Below are 16,808 nucleotides of genomic sequence, written 5' to 3'. Positions count from 1 at the left end.
GCCTTTTGTCGCAGAATCCCACAATTTCACCCCTGTATCGTCCCAAAGTTCCCACGTGAAAATTGTAGTTGCGGTCACTGCAGGCATATTTACTTGCACCCACTTAAGCATTGCTTTAAGGTCATGCCCAGAAATACTTTTCTTATGTTTGTTAAGGAGACCTTTCATAAGCTCATATACGTCTCTTTCTGGGGATGAAACCTGATTCCCCATTACGGATTTCCCACAGCTCACCTCTCAACTCCGGAGGGATTTCTGGCCGGCCGGCTCCTGCTTCCTTTCAGAGGATCATTCAAAGTTCTGTGGGATTCGCTGCATGTCGCTCAGTTAGGCGATTTGAGAGTCCCTCCACGTCAGATCCTTCACCGTATCACGTCGGGGTCACCAATTTGCCGCGAATGAAGAGACGGGACACAGCTTGATGCAAGCAAGTTGTCGGTTTATTAGTGATTTTCTTACAATTATATATGTTTCTACCTTCTACATATTACACGCTGATTGGTTAAATCTTAAGCGTAAAAAACACTGATTGGTTGATATTTAAGGCACACCGTTAGAACAATAAGAACTTATTAGTTTACCTTGACATAGCAACAATTTCTATTCCAAAATTAGGGGGTTTCTTTCTACGCGGCTTTCTTGATTAACAAAGTTACATATCAGCGCTCTCTGTTCCCTTATCTGGCTACTTGTTTCTCTGTCTGTCTGGTTGCCTCCTCAACTGTAACGGCTCAGGGGTCTGCAGTTAGCTTGTTCCTTTGTTCCCAGGGCTTGTGCCCTACAAGTTCTAACAAGTCTCTATTCATCAGGCTGTCAGTACTTGGACTCTTGTCCTTGAGGCCTTGTCCTACAATCTCCCACAGAATGGCCTGGCCTGGCATTATGATCCTCAGTCTCCTTTGGTCTTCAGGAAGCTGATGGTCCTTTCCAAAGAGGTCAACTGTGTGTTGTACAAACTCTGCAAAAAGTATTATTATCTTCAGTAACTGAATCGCCAGACTGCTGCTAGTGGCAGTCATGTTTGGGTGTCTAAGCTCTGTCTCTACACCCTTGTAGCAGCAGAGTGAAAGGTTCTATCTGTTCCTACTCTACTCTCTGACAAATTCCTGAAGACTTTAGCATAAGCAGGTTTTCATCCCATTGGCAGTATCATTTGATTTTAAACATGTTTTCTCTGAATCAGAATTTAGCAGGAGGTTTTCAAACAAACACATAATGAATAATAGATAGATAGAAGGCAGCTTAAGAATTTTAGATAAAATTAAACTAGCAGCTGTTAAATATTGTAGCAGTCATTACATCCAGAAGTCATCTGCCATCTATCCAGGATACTTACACATTTTATGTATAATGGAAATGAGAACTGGTTTAACCTTGTCACAACGTGATCAGTTTGTGTCTCTGATGGCTCAGCATTTGACACCATCTTTCAGCTGTGACATTTGCCTCAATACAATGCAATTAATAAACCAGCAGTGTATAAAGATGTAATTTGCAGCTCAGATGGTAAAAAGTCTTAAAATCTGTAAAGAAACTATGTGACAGATGTATCAGTGGATGCTAAATCCCGAGATTTTCCATTTTTCGGAGCACTGTCATATGTCACGTATTCTTTTTATCCTATCCAACAGCTTGCCAAGTGCCTTTATTCACTGATATAACATAAAGCTAGAAAAAATAACATTATAGACTGTTTTGTTTGTTTATTCAAAAAATATTTGTATATAGATATAAATGTTATATATAAGTAGGTAGGATATAGGTATATTGTTTATATGTATATAAAATATTATGTAGGGACTAAGAATGAAAATAATTCTGGGCACAAGTGACATATTTATCTCCTTGGGATGGGATGGGATCTTGCCCCATCTGTGATGCAGATTGCTGTTAAAGTAATCGGAGAGATTTATATTGAGAGGGAAGCTTGCAGGAAAGTTACACTTCCTTTTTCTGATGTTCGTGGGTATTTAGTCCTTGAGAATGGCATTCTGCCTGACCGCAGAGGAGGCTCTGCAGGGTTCTGCTGTCAGGGAACTGCACCACTGGTGTTCCCAGTACTGACTGGAGAGGCTGCTGCCAGGCCACATTGAAGTACAGCTGACTCAAGGGACTTGGCGTTCAGTAACCCAGTTAACACAGCAGGATCCTGTATGTCGCCTCCTCTCCATCTCCTGCCTGCTTGACCTGCTCTGTGAAATATGTTGCTGCCAGAACTGGCTAATGTTCAGAAGTTCGGTTATTTTGAAATATTTCCTCAGGTTTGTGGTGAGGCTAGTCTCAGCATTTACCTAATGAAAAAAATAGTTAAGAACCTGTGCTTGGAATATTTGTGGTGGGGTAAAGGGGGTGGGCTGGGGTTATAAAATAGAGGAAATTTAAAGCCAATTTTGTGCCATTTGGTCAAGTAAACTTTCTAAATTTTCCATTGTTATTCAGAAAATGCTTGGGAAGGATAAATGGATGAGGTTTCAAGTAATTAAATATCGAACACTTTCACACACTTTTCAGACAGTGAAAAAAACCCCAAATGTATATGTGCTGCAGGGCTTTGATCATGCTAGAGATGTCTGTGGACTTCTTTAGGTAGGTAACAGATGTACAGGGGGCATTAATGCTTGAACAATTGTTTAGACATTTTTACATTGGTTCGCTTAGTTTTTTCCAGGAAGCTTGTTTACGCTTAGTTTTTTCCAGGAAGCTTTAGCAGGCTCAGGCTGCTGCTGCAGTGCATGCTGCAGTGTTGATCCTTACCTACAAGGGGCAGGAACAAAGGGCTCCAGGAGGGCTCTGGTCATGCCTAGCTGTGGTCATAGATGGGTTATTAGCCACCTTTAAATAAAGGTGACAATAGCGTTTGTATTTTTGTTGGGTACAGACAATTAAAATACTGAACAGTAGCATCACTGGTAGAGCAGAGGACTGGGACTATGCCATGAGAATGAACAACCAAGCAGATACAGAGCTTAGAAGGGGCTTACAAGTCAAACCCGAAGGCGGTTCAATGAAACAATTTCCTAGTAAGCAGAAAATGGAAGGTTTTTGTGATGGATGGATATAGCAACCATATTTTGAGCAGACAGAAAGTTGAAATGTTTGGTTTAGGAAAAGATAAATGAAGAGTTTTTGAACAGAACTTTTTTACTGGATTAATATAAAGAAAATATATATATAAGATTAAAATTGAATACATTGAAAGATTTAAACTAAGTAGGAGGGCTTCAGTCTTCAAGCTTCTGCCTCACTGACAGTGTAAGAAATAGAAGCATGGTTACATTAGCTGTCATCACAGAGAGTGAATACTGAGAAATCCAGCAGGAGTGAGAATAACAGAGCAAGTCACGGGATAAATGGACAGCAGAGCACTGGGCTCATGTGGAGGTGGTAGAGGTGGGTGTAAAGCAGAAGGCAAGAACAAGGACAGACAAATCAGACACACAGTCGTGATTTCCGGAGGCAGACTGATACCAAGCAGGGGTGTGATGGGAGTTATCAGAGGTGCAGCAGTCCCACTCTGTTCTTGCACAGGAGGGGAGGATGGAAAGGGGAGGGAATCCACGGTTACCCTGCAGTGAAAAGCTTTCCATAAAGCACCAGGAACCTTTTGTCAATATACTACAGAGGCACTGCTGCAGCAGCCCAGTGTTCCTGGTGCACACAAAACCCAGAGGTGGATGGGGACACTTTTGAAAGACATGCATAAGGTAATATAAGGAAACACAGGGAGAGTGAGCACAGAAACCTGTGTGACCTGCACAGCTGCGAGAGGTCTGGAAGGGAAGATAGGAATTCTGTAACCTCAACAGAATGTTCGTTCTAAGGCAATAGTTGTCTTTTTCCGACTCTTCAGTCCAGAAAACGTATTTCATATAAGTAGCCAGAAGCCAGTCGATTTGTACAACCCAGCAGCCTTGGCCTTTACTTTTTACTGTTTCACAACCTTCTCCCCCACCCCCCTCACCCCGCACCTGGTGCTCATGACGTGATGTCGCATCCCCAGGAGAGTACAACGAGTGAGTTTATCCACTTGCCTTCCTCCGGCTGTCCCGGGAATACAGCTCAGCCCAGAGAGGAGCGGGCTTGAGAAGATCCCTTTAGACAGTGGACCTTCTGCTTGAAAAGGAATGAAAAAGCCAACTCTGAGGAGAGTGGGATGGGGAGCAGCAACGCGCCCCCCCGGGGGTGCATTCCCCAGCGCCGTTTGAGGCCGCTCAGCTCTATAAACGCCATTTGCATCGGGCTGGGATGTAACAAGAGCTGTAAATCACTGACGGCGGAGCGAGCTCCTCCAGGGGCAGACACGGCGGAGCCGAGCCTCCGTGAGCTGTGGCAATGTGTGAACGGTATCTTTTGTTAGGGGGGAGGACTGATGGCAATTAGATGATACTTATCTGGCCCTTTGATGTGTATTTACACATACAACGTTTTCCTCCGGGGCTTGCGGTATAAAGGAGGAGCCGTGCTCCCCGACACCCTCCTTCCCGGCATCTCCGAAGCAAGGCAGGATGACCAAAGCCCCTTTCTCTGTGGAGTGGTTGTCCCAGAGCAGCCAGGCCCTCAAGAGCCCCGCCGAGGGCTCCCCGCACCGAGCATCCCCTGCAGGCCACCGGCCCGGCTCCGGCTCCAGCCCCGGCTTGAGCGAGCGGGACGAGGAGCAGCCCGCCGGGCCGCGGGCCGGGAGGGGCGACAGGAGCGGGGAGCACTTGTCGACCCCCCCCGCTGCAGGTAACCGGGGGCCCGCGGCCGTCGGGACACCCTGCGAGGAGGAGGAGGAGGAGGAGGAGGAGGGCGGAGGCGAGGGCGCGTGTCCCCCGCCACCCTCAGGGCGCCGGTAGACGCACCTGGGCGGTGGCTGCTCGGAGGCGAAGGAGGCGGGCGGGCACCCCCGAGGTTCCCGGCCCCTGGGTGACCCTTCTCTCCCCTTCCCCAGGAGCAGGCGGGCGGCCGTGGGGAGCGGGGCAGTCCCCGCCGGAGGGGGGTCCCGAGTGCTCGAGCCCCGAGGACCCCGGCGGCCGCGGCGGGCGGCGGCTGCGCACGGCCTTCAGCGCCGAGCAGATCAGCACCCTGGAGAGCTCCTTCCAGCGGCAGCAGTACCTGGGGGCCGCCGAGCGCCGCAAGCTGGCGGGCAGGATGCGGCTCTCGGAGGTGCAGGTGAGCGGCGGCGGCGGCGGGGCCCGGGCGCGGGCTGCGGGCTGCGGGCCGCTGTAACCTCCGCTCTTCCCCCCCCAGATCAAGACGTGGTTTCAGAACCGCCGGATGAAGCTCAAGCGGCAGCTGCAGGAGCTGAGGACGGAGCCGTTCTGCAGCCCCCCCCTCCCTTACGGACCTCAGGGCGGTGTTGTGCCCTTGCCGCTCACCTACGTGGCCCGGCCGCCGCCTCTGCCCCGGCAAGGGGCCGCCGCTACGGGCTTCGCCTTGGCGGCGCTGCCGGCGCCCAGCCTGGACCTCAGCAGCGCCTGCAGGGCGCAGCCTGTGGGCTTCTGGGCGGCACCCTGCTTCGTGGGGTACAGGGACCCCAGAGCTTTCTTGCTGGGTGTCTGACCCTCCGATTCGGACTGTGACTCGGGAGGATTTGCACTACTGACGGCTATCTGGGCTGCCCTCGTCCCTAACTGCCCGGCAGAGTCATGATGCAGCACTGAGCAAAATATTTTGCAGAGGCGCACGGGACAATCTGAATCGTGGACTTCAGGCCCCTGCGTTTATAGGCAACTGTGCAAAATAGAAACATGGCGGGGCAAACGCTAATATAAACGGCATCTTTTAATAAATCTAAAGTTTTTCCAGCTTTCATGTGAATTCCTTCCACAAGGATTGCAGAGCTGTTTATCCTGCCCTAACAGGGAGAGCTCCTCTTCCTTGAAGGAAGCGTGGACTTCTTATTCTCTAGATCTGTTCCGGCCCCCTACAGTTTGCTGAGGGCGAGTACAAAAAAGCGTGAATTTCCCCCGTCCTCTAAAGCAGGTATGCAACCGCCTTCAGCTACTTCCTAGGTGGCATTTTCTCTGATGGGACTGTGCTTTTAACCAAATATATGAATACGCCTGTTACTAATACTTAATACCGGGCTTGCTATAGTAGTGGAACGAATGATTTCTGTCGGAGCCCTTCAAATAACATATAGAACGTGATTTTAAGATGTAAAAAGTGACGTTCTAAATAAATATGTATATATATCTTCATGCTTTCATGTGCGGTCTCAGTAGATTAGTAAAGACCTCTTGCCTAAACAGATCTTGGAAAGGATCTACCCTTGAAATTTCTTATCAGCAAAGTAGTATCTTGGCATCTCACATCCATCTAATAGGGTATGAGGGTGGTGATCAAGAGCAATGTGACATTCCAAAGCTGGTTTTCCTAAGTTGCGGTCAAGTGTGTAAACCATTGTGCTATGCACTTTTTTAATTTGAATAATGCTTTAGAAAACTTAAGATCAAAATGGCCTAATTTCAGGCTAGAGAAAGGGCTCTGAGAAATGATCCTTAACTGATGTAAGTTGCCATAAAGCTTTCAAAGTCAATTGTCAACTAACATGAAAAGAGCAATAAAAAGTTCTTTCACTTTAGAGAAGATTTCCGGCACACTTGCAATCTGGGCTCATAGAATGAATGGTCCGAGGGTTCTCTGTCAGTCATCCTTGAACACACCTATTTTTGTTTGTAGCTGGGGGGGCTAAACCTGCCACTTGAGTACACTTGCCCGGTAAAAAGCAACATTACATGTCTCTGAAGGCCTTTGATTTTCTGAGTAGCTGTCACATTTAGAAGTCTCCTTAATTATTTTGTAATCCATGCTGTATTTTTCTAGTCTTTTGAGATACTACTATTTGCTTCCAATTGTACAATTAATGTGGCTTTAATGCAAAAGTTTCAGAAAACTAAGGTCTCAGGTGCTATCAATCTTGCTGAGACCTTTTCAGGAACATGATGCAGTTTGGGATTAAGGACGTTTGTTGACACAAGATAAAAATTCCCATTGCATGGAGGCTTGTTTCTCAAAGTCAGGTCTTAGTAAACAGCTATATTGATTCGAAGGAAAAAAAAGTCTGCAATTCTCTCTGACTCTTTCCAGAGTTATTAAGGAACTGGGATGTTTCCAGAAAGCTCTGTAATGGTTAATGTTTTCTTTACTGCGAACAGCGACATTTTTTAAAATAGAAAAATAGTCAAGGCCCCTAAGTACACAATATACATTACAAAAGAAATTATAAGATGTCTTAAGCGTGAGACTCAATTTGACTATCCCGTTTTCAAGGGGTCAGTGGTTGATCGGTTTGTAGTCTTGTGTGGCCGCAGAGGAGACCCCCACCTCTCCCCCGTACAGAAAGAACAGCAGCAGCCTTTCGCCCTGTTCGAAGACAGAGCCGGCGGCACAGGGGCTGGGGGGGGGGGGGGGGGGGGGGGGGGGGCAGCACCCTCCAAGGGCACCGGGGCTGCCCGCAGCGCTGCAGGAGCGCCCCAGCCCCCGACCAAATGTGGGGAGGGTGAAGCGGAGAGGTGGGGGGCGAGCACCGCCACAGCTGGGCCCGGGGGAGGTGAGAGGGAGATGAAAGGGCTGGGGAGGAGAGGAGGAGAACAAAGTGCTCCCGCCCGCGGAGGGTGACTGCTTCCGTCGGGACAGGGTTTGGGCGGCGGCGGAGCACACCCCCCCACGCACCCCCAGGAGTAACAGAGGAGAGCACCTTATCGGGGTCTCCAAGTGTTCCGGGTGGGCTGAGCCCTGCCCGGGTGGCTGTCCCGGCCTTTCCCGGCCGCCGGGCCGGGCTGACCCGGGCGATGGGAGGGCCCCCAGACTGCACCCTTCGCACCCCCGGTGTCCCTGGAGGTTCCCTCCTGGAGCGGTTCCACCGGTTTCGAGCAAGCCGGAGGCGAGCGGGGCTGCCGGGACAACTTGTAGTGTTGCAATCAGTCACGATGTAAGCCCACAGGGTGTGGGGACCAGACTGGGACAAGCAGAGCTGCGGGGCCGAGCGGCACCGGCCACAGGGAAACTGCGGAGGTGGAGGCTTTGCTTGCGGGGTGCGTGCGTGCGGTTCCCTGCAGCCTTGTTGAGGCAGACTGAGAGGCGCGGGTGGGCTAGCGGGGCGAAGGGGGTCCCCGTCCTTGGGGGTATGAGCTGCAGAGCGGCTGGCTAGGGAGAAGCCAGGTTGTGCTTGAAAAGGTGCTAATCATCACTTAACATAATGACTCCTTGGCCACATGTATACTCAACAAGCATACCGGGTGCCTTGCCGGCGTTCGGGAAGCGCTAGTTTGCAATTACTGTCCCGTTTCCCAACAAGTGCTCAAATGAACGCGAGAGTTGATGCTCACTTGGTGGAGTCCCTAATGGTAGCAGATTCGTCCGAATATCTACATGATAATTCCTCGTCTACCTGCAAAAGCCGGCCTTCTCTAGAAGGTAACAGCTACATTTGAGTGATCTAGAAAACTGTAAGTGAAATAATTTCATTTTTGCTAAAGCGGTCCGATTCTGTTACTAAAACGTGGTTGCAAGTTTTCCCTTTGATTTGGGAGTAGGAAACTAGCGACGTTCCTTCGTGGTTTATTCCTACTTGCCTGAATTTCTCATCTGCTGTGTTTTAACCTCGGCAGCAACGAAGGGCTGCTGCACACCGGCAGCCCCGCCGGAGACCCACGGCCACCCTGCCCTGCCACCGCGCCCGGGGTGGCATCACCCGGCCCCGCGGGTCACCCCCGGGCCGCTCCCCGGCGCGGCTGAGCCCCCTTCCTCTAGCACTCCCCTTTGTGTCTTTAATCGCATCACAATAACCACCTGCACTGGAATGCTCTCCGGCAGGACAAAGCGGCGTCTTGCAAGCCAGCTAAAAATGGGAAAGCAAGCCGAGTCGATTAGCTGGGGAGGAGCAGCTTAATGCTGGTGCGGCGAAACTGGTGGAGCTCCCGGCCGGGCGGCTCTTGAGGAAGAGGCTGTATAACCTGGAAACTAGGCTCCCCGGGGAGGAAAAGGGGGTGGGAGGGGAAAATTGCCACAGCATTAACTTCAAAGGCTTTCTCCCCTGCAGCGTTTGCATGGGGGGGGGAAGCGAGACGGTGGGAGCGGCGCGGTGATGGGTGATGCCGGGGCCGCCCGCCCGCCGAGCGCCTCCTCCCAGTTTGGCGAAAGCGGCCAACAGGGCACTGGGCACAGTGTCGGTGCATCCCCCCCCCCGCAGCTCCCAGACATGGTGGAGCCACTCCAGGGACCTCTTTACAAACCAGGTGAAGTTATTCGGCGCTGTGTGCTAACCGGGAAGAGATCTCGCACTGGCGGGCCATTACTTGTAATTGCTGCCCATTATCTCTTTCTTTGATACGCAATTAGATGACAATTAACTTGATAAATCCCACAGAAGCGTGGGGGAGGAAGAAAGATGTGAGATCTCTTGGTCTCGATGTGTTCCCTGCGTAGACTTTACTACTTTTCTTTCATATTTGTCTCTCAAACTCCCAGGCCTCGACCTAGTGTTATCTTCTAACAGCGTTTGGTAGGGAGCTAATCCCGGCATCTCTTTGGTATTCAAGTAGGTTAAGTACTTTAATTCTTATTTTAGTGCTTGGTTATTCTGCCTGGGCAATTCTGAACAAAGCTGGAGGTGTTAAGTCCTCAGGCAACGTGGCGATGGCGCCCATGGGAATTCAAGTGCTGTTTTGTTTCTTGCTAACTTGCGCTTAACTTATCTAGGGCTTTGTCCATTCGTTGCACAAAAGGCTCAATGAGATTTCCCCGATAAATCGGGTTTTTTTCAACGCAAGGCGAGCGTTCGCTGCCGCAGATCCTGAGCAGGGGTGCCTGGCCTTGCGGCGCGCAAGGGCAGAGGGAGCCGCGCCGCCGGGTGACTCAGTGGCGTTTGTCATTGATCGCCTGCTCGCCCGCATTGTTCCCCTGGGCAAGGGAGCGGCTGGGTGATGGCACTGTTAGTGTTCACCAACACTTCAAACAGAAGAGCATCTATTCCGAAACAATCGATCTCGTTGATGCCTAATTGACCTATCAGGACATCAAAGGAGGCGCTGAATAACCTCGTTAGCATTTCCAAAGGGGAGCGGTGGAGGGTACAAACACTTACCGACAGTCCCGAGGGCAGGGAGCCCAGCCCAGGCTCTGCGGCTAGTTGCTCTCCTGGGTTTTCTATGGTCCCAGCTGGAGCAGGGCAAAATGTCTTGTCTCGCCTGTACTTCCAGCAATATTAACCTCGTGCCCTGCAGTACATCAGCTCACTTGCCTCTGAAGGACGGCTCAGCTGCCCCAGACTCTCCTTCTGTCTATTTGTCCAACTAAACAGGGTGGGTTTGGCTGTTCTTCCCCCGGGGTGTGTGGGGTGGGTGGGAGGTGGCACTGCAGTTGTTCTTACTGCATTCTCTGTCATCCCCACTTTTCTGGTTTTGTCAAGGTAACTTTGAAATACCTGGGCTTTTCAGACAGATAGATGAGATGTGCCTGTGATGGATCCAGTAACTTAGTAGCCCAGCAGGTCCTCGGTCTGGTGACATAGTACATCAGCTCTTAATCCGTGATAAACACCATGCTGGCTTGCTCAGTATACTTTTTTTTTCATGGATTACTTCTTACAAACATAGCTAGTAGAAAGGAAGTTTTGAAACTGAAGATTTGCCCAATTATGCTAGAAAATGTTTTTTCCTGTGCAAGATTGTTCTTCTGGTTTCCAATTTGTGGCCATTTTTTCTTACACTGTCACGCAAAACCAGGTGTGATGGTATGTTGAAGGACTTGGCACACCAACAGCATTCTTGGAGATACAAGTACTTCAGCTTCTAGTAAAGGGGGAGCTTCTAGGAAGTGGTGCAGGAAATGCTGCAGCCTAGATAATGGGCTGAACCTTCCCCCCCCCCCCCCCAAAAAAAAAAAACAAAAAAAAAAAAAAAAAACAAAACAAAAAAGCTCCCCAACAACAAAACCTTAATGTGCTTAGAGTTGCTACAGTCCTGCCTGTTCTCATGGGTTTATACTTTGTGTGTGTGCACAAAGCCCCCAAAGAAACATTCCTATTGTGTACTAGTGAGATAAATCTACCATTTGTCCCTAGAGGTCTTGTAGTTCACATGAAAAGAGTACTTTGTCCTGATGACCTCAGCTGTAATTCTCACATCCTGGCATTAATCACAGCACCTAAATTCAGGGTATAATACAAGTGCACAAGTTATCAGTAAATTTCTTGAAGCAAGCGTGTTTATTGTGGTTGTAAGGCTTACACACAAATGCAGAACAATAAATATTTTGAAATATGATTTGGAGAAATAGGTCCACTATGTTCTTAGTGTAAGTTGTGTTAAAATAAAACCTACTGAACAAAAAAAAGCCAACCATGTATTTTTCAAGATAATACCCAGTATAATAATACAGTATCTGAGTATACAGAATTCTACATGAAAAGACATTAATTTCCCTGAAAACTTAGATTTATTTTGGATCATGGTTATAAATCAATTGAATGATACCAAAAGTGATACAAAAGAATTGCAAGGAAGTAAATTTGTGTCTCCTTGCAAGCACCATATTTCTGCAGGGTGAGGGAAGGATTTAATACAGCTGCAGAGCCTCTTATCCACTCAGGGTCCAGGATCATCAAATTTTTCAAGTTTCTCAAGCTGCCACCTCTTTGTGGTGGGAACCACAACAGCCATGTAACACCTCTTACTCCTTCCCCATCTGTTCCAGGATTTTGTGGTCCACAGATGCAGCTATTTTCATGCGGGGCAGGGGGGAGGACAATTCTAGGGTTGAGTATATGCATCTTACTCAACAGGAAATTCAGATTGGATTCTAATTTTTAAAATAATAATAATAATAATAAAAAGTCAATTTTCATTGACTTTCAGGGAACAGTGGGACAGGTCAGCAGCTTCCCTGCATCCTCAGTCGAATGAGAGGGGAAATGGCAGCAGCTGTTCAGGGGTACCAACAGATCCCCTCTAGAAGACACATAATGTATAAATGCAAATGTGCATGCTGGTCTCTTTGGGCACAGAACTGAATGGTCATTTCATACCTGGTTTAATTTTGGTGGTAGGGATGAAGCATCTCTCTACATGGTAGTTCATAGGTGTCACTGTGTGTCTGGGTGGGAGGAGGGCACAGAGGACCCAGGGCTGCCTGGATTGTCTTAGGTTCCAGCTGTTGGAGAACTGGTGAGGAGGCTGCCCTGGGGTGCTGGGTTGGTGTGTGCTCATCTTAGGAGCTTCTGAATCCTAGTGGTTATCAAGTAGCACCTCCAAATTAGTTTTGGTGAGATAGTCCAGCTCTGCAGATAGTATGCAACGCCTTACAAGGAACAACTTGCTGTGAATGAGTTTATATGTGGTGGAGCCTGAGTTTTTCTGCTTGGATTTGTCCACAGAAGGGGTTGTTCAGAAGTGGATGCTCTGAAATAAGATGGAAATAGTGAGTATAGTGGTGCGTTTGCTCCAGAAAACAAGGGACCATACATAGGTGGAATAGTTCAGAAATGGTTATTAAATCCAGAAATTATTAAAGTTAATATGCAGGTACTTTGCCCCTTTGGGGAGCAGTGAGTGACCTATCCCTGCTTGACTGAAAGGTGCCTAGGAAATGCTATGGGGTTTAAACACACACCTCTTACGGTTGTTTTGGTGGGGTCAGTGGCACTCACAGGTATGTGTTTCTGATCCAGGGAGGGAGTCTGGTCTCCAGATCAGTGTTCAACTGCTTGGGCATTTGCACTGGCTTGCGCCTACCAGCTAAAATGACAGTTTTGTGCCAGCAGCAAGTGAACCTCCATTAGTGGCTGTGCCCAGCACCCCACAAGGAACAGGCCCATCTCTCAATCAGGGCTGTGCTGTGGCAAGTAGGGCCTCTCCCACCCCTGCCCGTAGGGACCGGTGTTGCAAACAAATCTCCAGGAGGAATCCAGCTCCTGGGCTCAGTAAGGTCTGCATTGCTCTAGTGCCTGGGCTTTATCGCTCCCCTGGGGCCAGAGCTGGGATAAGCCGCCGTGGCCTTTGTGGGGGCTGGAGGGGTCGATAACCCCCTGTCCATTCCCATGGCCATGGAATTATGGGAACTCTTGAAACAATGAAAATGGGTAGTACAAATATTAATTTCTCCCCTGATCCTTCATAATAAACTGTGGAGTTCTGAGGGGAGTTGCTTTGATTGGGGTGTTTGACTTATTTTAAGAGTTGGGCTTTTTTTGTGTGGTGGTTTTTCATTTTGTTTTGGTTTTTCTTCAGAGAAAGAAAACTCACATCTACACTGATGCGTGGGAAATTAGGTTATTGTCGTGTCGTTAGAAAGAAACAAGATCCTGCCCCATTAGTCCCGGGTTTATGGTGCCCACACCTTTCAGTTGGCATCCCAGTGGGAACCCAGGGGTGTCTGGTGGAACTGAGGTCCCGTTCGTGCATTCAGAGTTCCAGGGACCGTGATCGCTTCCCCTGGTCTTCAGGAAGTGTCGAGGGTTAGAACGTGTGTTCTCCAAGTACTGCTACTGCCAGCACGGCCATGGTCGGTGCGGTCCTTTTCACTGGGGTGGCTGAAAGCCGGTGTGAGTTGTACACAAGGAAAGCCCAGACAGGGGCTGAGCTGCCGCGATGCCCCTTTCACCAGCCAAGTTTGGCTTGGGGAGGGAGGGGAGCGTCCTGGTGTCCTCCCTGCATTACAAGGGAATCGTCCTTCTTGGGAAGGGATGTGTGGATTGGGATAGTTTGAAGTTGATGAGGTGCGAGCTTCACTGGTGACTTAGTGCTTTGATGGCTGAAGTCTTCGGGAGATGGGTTGCAGTGTCTGGCTAGACGGACGGCGCCAAGTTCAAGCTGAGCGGGTCCGGGGCCCCGCTAACCCCACAGCCCGGCCGCGGTTCCCGGGGCTGAGGGCTCAGCCTTCGGGATAGTGACTCCTTGATAGCGGCCCCCACGGCTCGGCTTTTCCCCGGGAGGCCGCTCTCCCCGGCTTTCCCGAGGTGAAGTGCCCGGCGGCAGGGCTGGCAGGCCCCGCCAGTGCTCCGTTATCCCTCAGCCAGGCATCGCCCCGCGCCCCGACGTGCGGGCCGGGCAGGCCTCGGGTGCGGGCGCAATGCGGGACCCCGCGGCTGAGAAGGGGGTGGGTGAAACCGCGCTGCTATCGGCACCGTGCGTGACTTTAAACGCCCGTTTGCGCGGTCGGGCCTGCTCGTGCCCTGCCCTCCGGGGGACAGGGGCAGGTTTGCACTTCAAGGGGTCTCTCTGGCCCCGCAGACACGCTGGAGCCAGCGGCTGTAGACATTTGCTAGACGTGTGAACTTTCCTCCTCGCTGGGTGCTGTTATCTTTGCTCGATTCCCACTTTGATGTGGGTTCACACTTGCAAACGAGTCCACGCGGGACCGGAGCGCCCATATAAGAGTGGGGCGAGCCCAGCGCTCCCCCAGCTCCTTTCCACCATGAACCAGGCCGAGCTGCCTTTGGCAGAGCCCAAGCCCCACGGGCTCAGGCCCCACATCTGCTGCGCACCCCCTCCCCGCGCCCCCACCTCTCTCCGCAGTGCCCCCCTTCTAGTCAGAGCCGAGCCCCGACGGAGGGGACCGAAGCCGAGCCAGCCCGCGGACAGCGAGCCCTGCGCAGGGGTGCTGGGCCGAGGCAATCCCCAGGAGCCCACTGACCCGTGCCCGCCGGAGCCAGGTGGGTGAGGAGGGGAGAGGGTGGGAGAAGAGGGGAGGGGGCACGGGACGCACACGGGACCTCGACTCCCATCGGGACGAGAGTAGGCGGAGGTACCCCCCAGCCGGGGAAGAGGCCCCATCACCGCCCCTTCCCTCCTCCCTTGCAGCCCCCGACGGCGGCTGGCAGAGCGCTGACGAGTCCTCGGGCTACGAGAGCGAGAGCGCTGGCGGGGAGCCCGCGGCGGCGGCGGCCGGGACCCGGGGGCGGCAGCGGCGGGCGCGGACCGCCTTCACCTCGGAGCAAGTCTGCCGGCTGGAGAAGACCTTCCAGTGCCAGAAGTACCTGGGGGCCTCGGAGCGGAGGAAGCTGGCGTCTGCCTTGCGGCTCTCGGAGATCCAGGTGGGTCCCGGAGGATCCTGCCCGGCCCCGTCGGGCGGGGGCAGCCAGGCTCGGCGGTCCTGCACCGGCTTTCCCTGCGCTGAACAGACGCAGCAGCTCCTGCTGCCTTTCGCGGAGACTGCGGGAAGGGTGGCCAGATCGCTCGGGGATTAACGAGTTAACGCTCCGGGAACTTGGGGGCACTTTCTACTGGGGAGGAGGTATCAAGGTTCCCTTATTTCTTAATGAGGTAAACTGCTTTTCCTGGATGCGTATATACGGTCTTAAAACCATAAAGTAATTAGTCTAAAATCGCTGAACACAGATGCTGTTTCCCTCTACACCCCGCAAGATGCTCTGCCCTCGGTTAACCAGGGCCAAAGCGTCCGTCCAACACTTGTCAGTTCAAGTGAAGCAAAATGGCGAAAGCTGCAGAGACAGCTTGTGTAGTTTGCACGTTGTAAGTCCCTGACTGTCTCCTCCGCCCCACACCTCATTGTTTTTGTTGCCCAGATCAAGACCTGGTTTCAGAACCGGAGGATGAAACTGAAGAGACAGATACAGGACCACCGGTACAGCCTTCTGTCCCCAGCTCCACTCTACAGCCACCCCGTGGGGACCCCACCAGCTCTGCTTCAGGACGGTCTCCAGTGCCCCTTTGCTCTACCGCACCAGAGACTCCTGCCTCTGACCTCGGTGCCTGCTGTGCAGTTCAGCTTCTCCTTTCCCAGATACAATGCATCACAAAGCACCTACCACTTTATGGCAAATCAGCTGCCCTGCTGCCAACATTTTCTTCCTCATCCTTCTTTCCATCCGGTTATTCAGGACAAAACAGACAAGCAATGCCACCCTGTATATGCATTACACTGAAAACACAACGGGGCAGTGTCGTATGCTGTAATGTATGTTGTGCTCAGAATTTCTTGTCTGATTTGAAAGTGCATTTATTATTTTAAGTTAAATGTGAAAAGGATTAATTTTATATTTGTACTAATTGATATTAAAATGTATTGGATGTGATGCCACACAGTAATTTTTTATTTGATAGGCTATACATTTTTAAAGTATCAGTAGTGTACCATCTAAATTCAAAAGGTCATAGACTAAAGGAAGTTGCTCAAAGGGAACTGGAGGGAGAGAAGCAGTAAAAGAAACTTGCTTTTGCCAAATTTCTCATGGTGTAGGCCAAAATTACTAAGTTGAGTCTGAAATGGGCATGTTAAGAAACTGGTTTTCACTGCATATCCCGTTTTTCACATACACACACACACACACACACACACACACACATATATATATAAAATCTGAACAGTTACATGTGCCAACTCTGTAATGGTTGCACTTGTGCAGTATAAATGAGCATGGTCACCTGAACTCTGAACTCCAGGTTTGGGTAATGGGGAAGGATTTAGATGTTTTAACACATTTTACCTGACTTTCCTACACTCATGCTGAGATGTATAGTCTGCCTGGTTTTTTTGGGGGGAGCCTGGACCCTAGCACTGGCATTGCATTGTGGTTTTGGCTGAGTGTATCCTCCAGGAGGAAGGATAATCTGCTGGTGAGTTTTTCTTCTGAATATATTAATTAATTTATTGCTTTGCATTTCCAGTCCCATCTTCCACATGGAAGTATCAGCTGTGTTAATCACAAATATTAAGGCAATGTTTCTTTAACCAGGAATTAAATAGTTCAAACCTTCACTATGGAAATTTCATGTTTTACAATTGCCAAAAGACATACTTTTTAAAAAGCATTTAATAGCATAATTGTGTTTGGTTCATAACAATATCGTCTAAATGGGACTTTA

The 16,808-nt window shown here is 50.2% G+C and overlaps 2 protein-coding genes across 2 annotated transcripts; both read left to right on the top strand.

The window, feature by feature from the left end:
• The first annotated feature begins 4,420 nt into the window (after positions 1 to 4,420).
• Positions 4,421 to 7,393, top strand: LOC308069735 (uncharacterized protein). Its single transcript, XM_080402570.1, is given in 3 exon segments — positions 4,421 to 4,795; positions 4,797 to 5,151; positions 5,230 to 7,393. Coding segments are annotated over 3 exon segments (957 nt in total). The 5' UTR covers positions 4,421 to 4,505; the 3' UTR covers positions 5,542 to 7,393.
• LOC308069734 (homeobox protein Nkx-2.2-like) lies at positions 7,394 to 16,302 on the top strand. The gene is given in 3 exon segments (XM_080402569.1): positions 7,394 to 14,531; positions 14,533 to 15,016; positions 15,509 to 16,302. Coding segments are annotated over 3 exon segments (978 nt in total). The 5' UTR covers positions 7,394 to 14,397; the 3' UTR covers positions 15,869 to 16,302.
• Positions 16,303 to 16,808: the final 506 nt, after the last annotated feature.

This window comes from Falco punctatus (genome assembly GCF_963210335.1).
Source record: "Falco punctatus genome assembly, chromosome: 9".
NCBI classification, from domain to species: Eukaryota; Metazoa; Chordata; class Aves; order Falconiformes; family Falconidae; genus Falco; species Falco punctatus.
The sequence above is the reverse complement of the archived record's forward strand: the minus strand, read 5'-3'. Positions and strand labels throughout refer to the sequence as shown.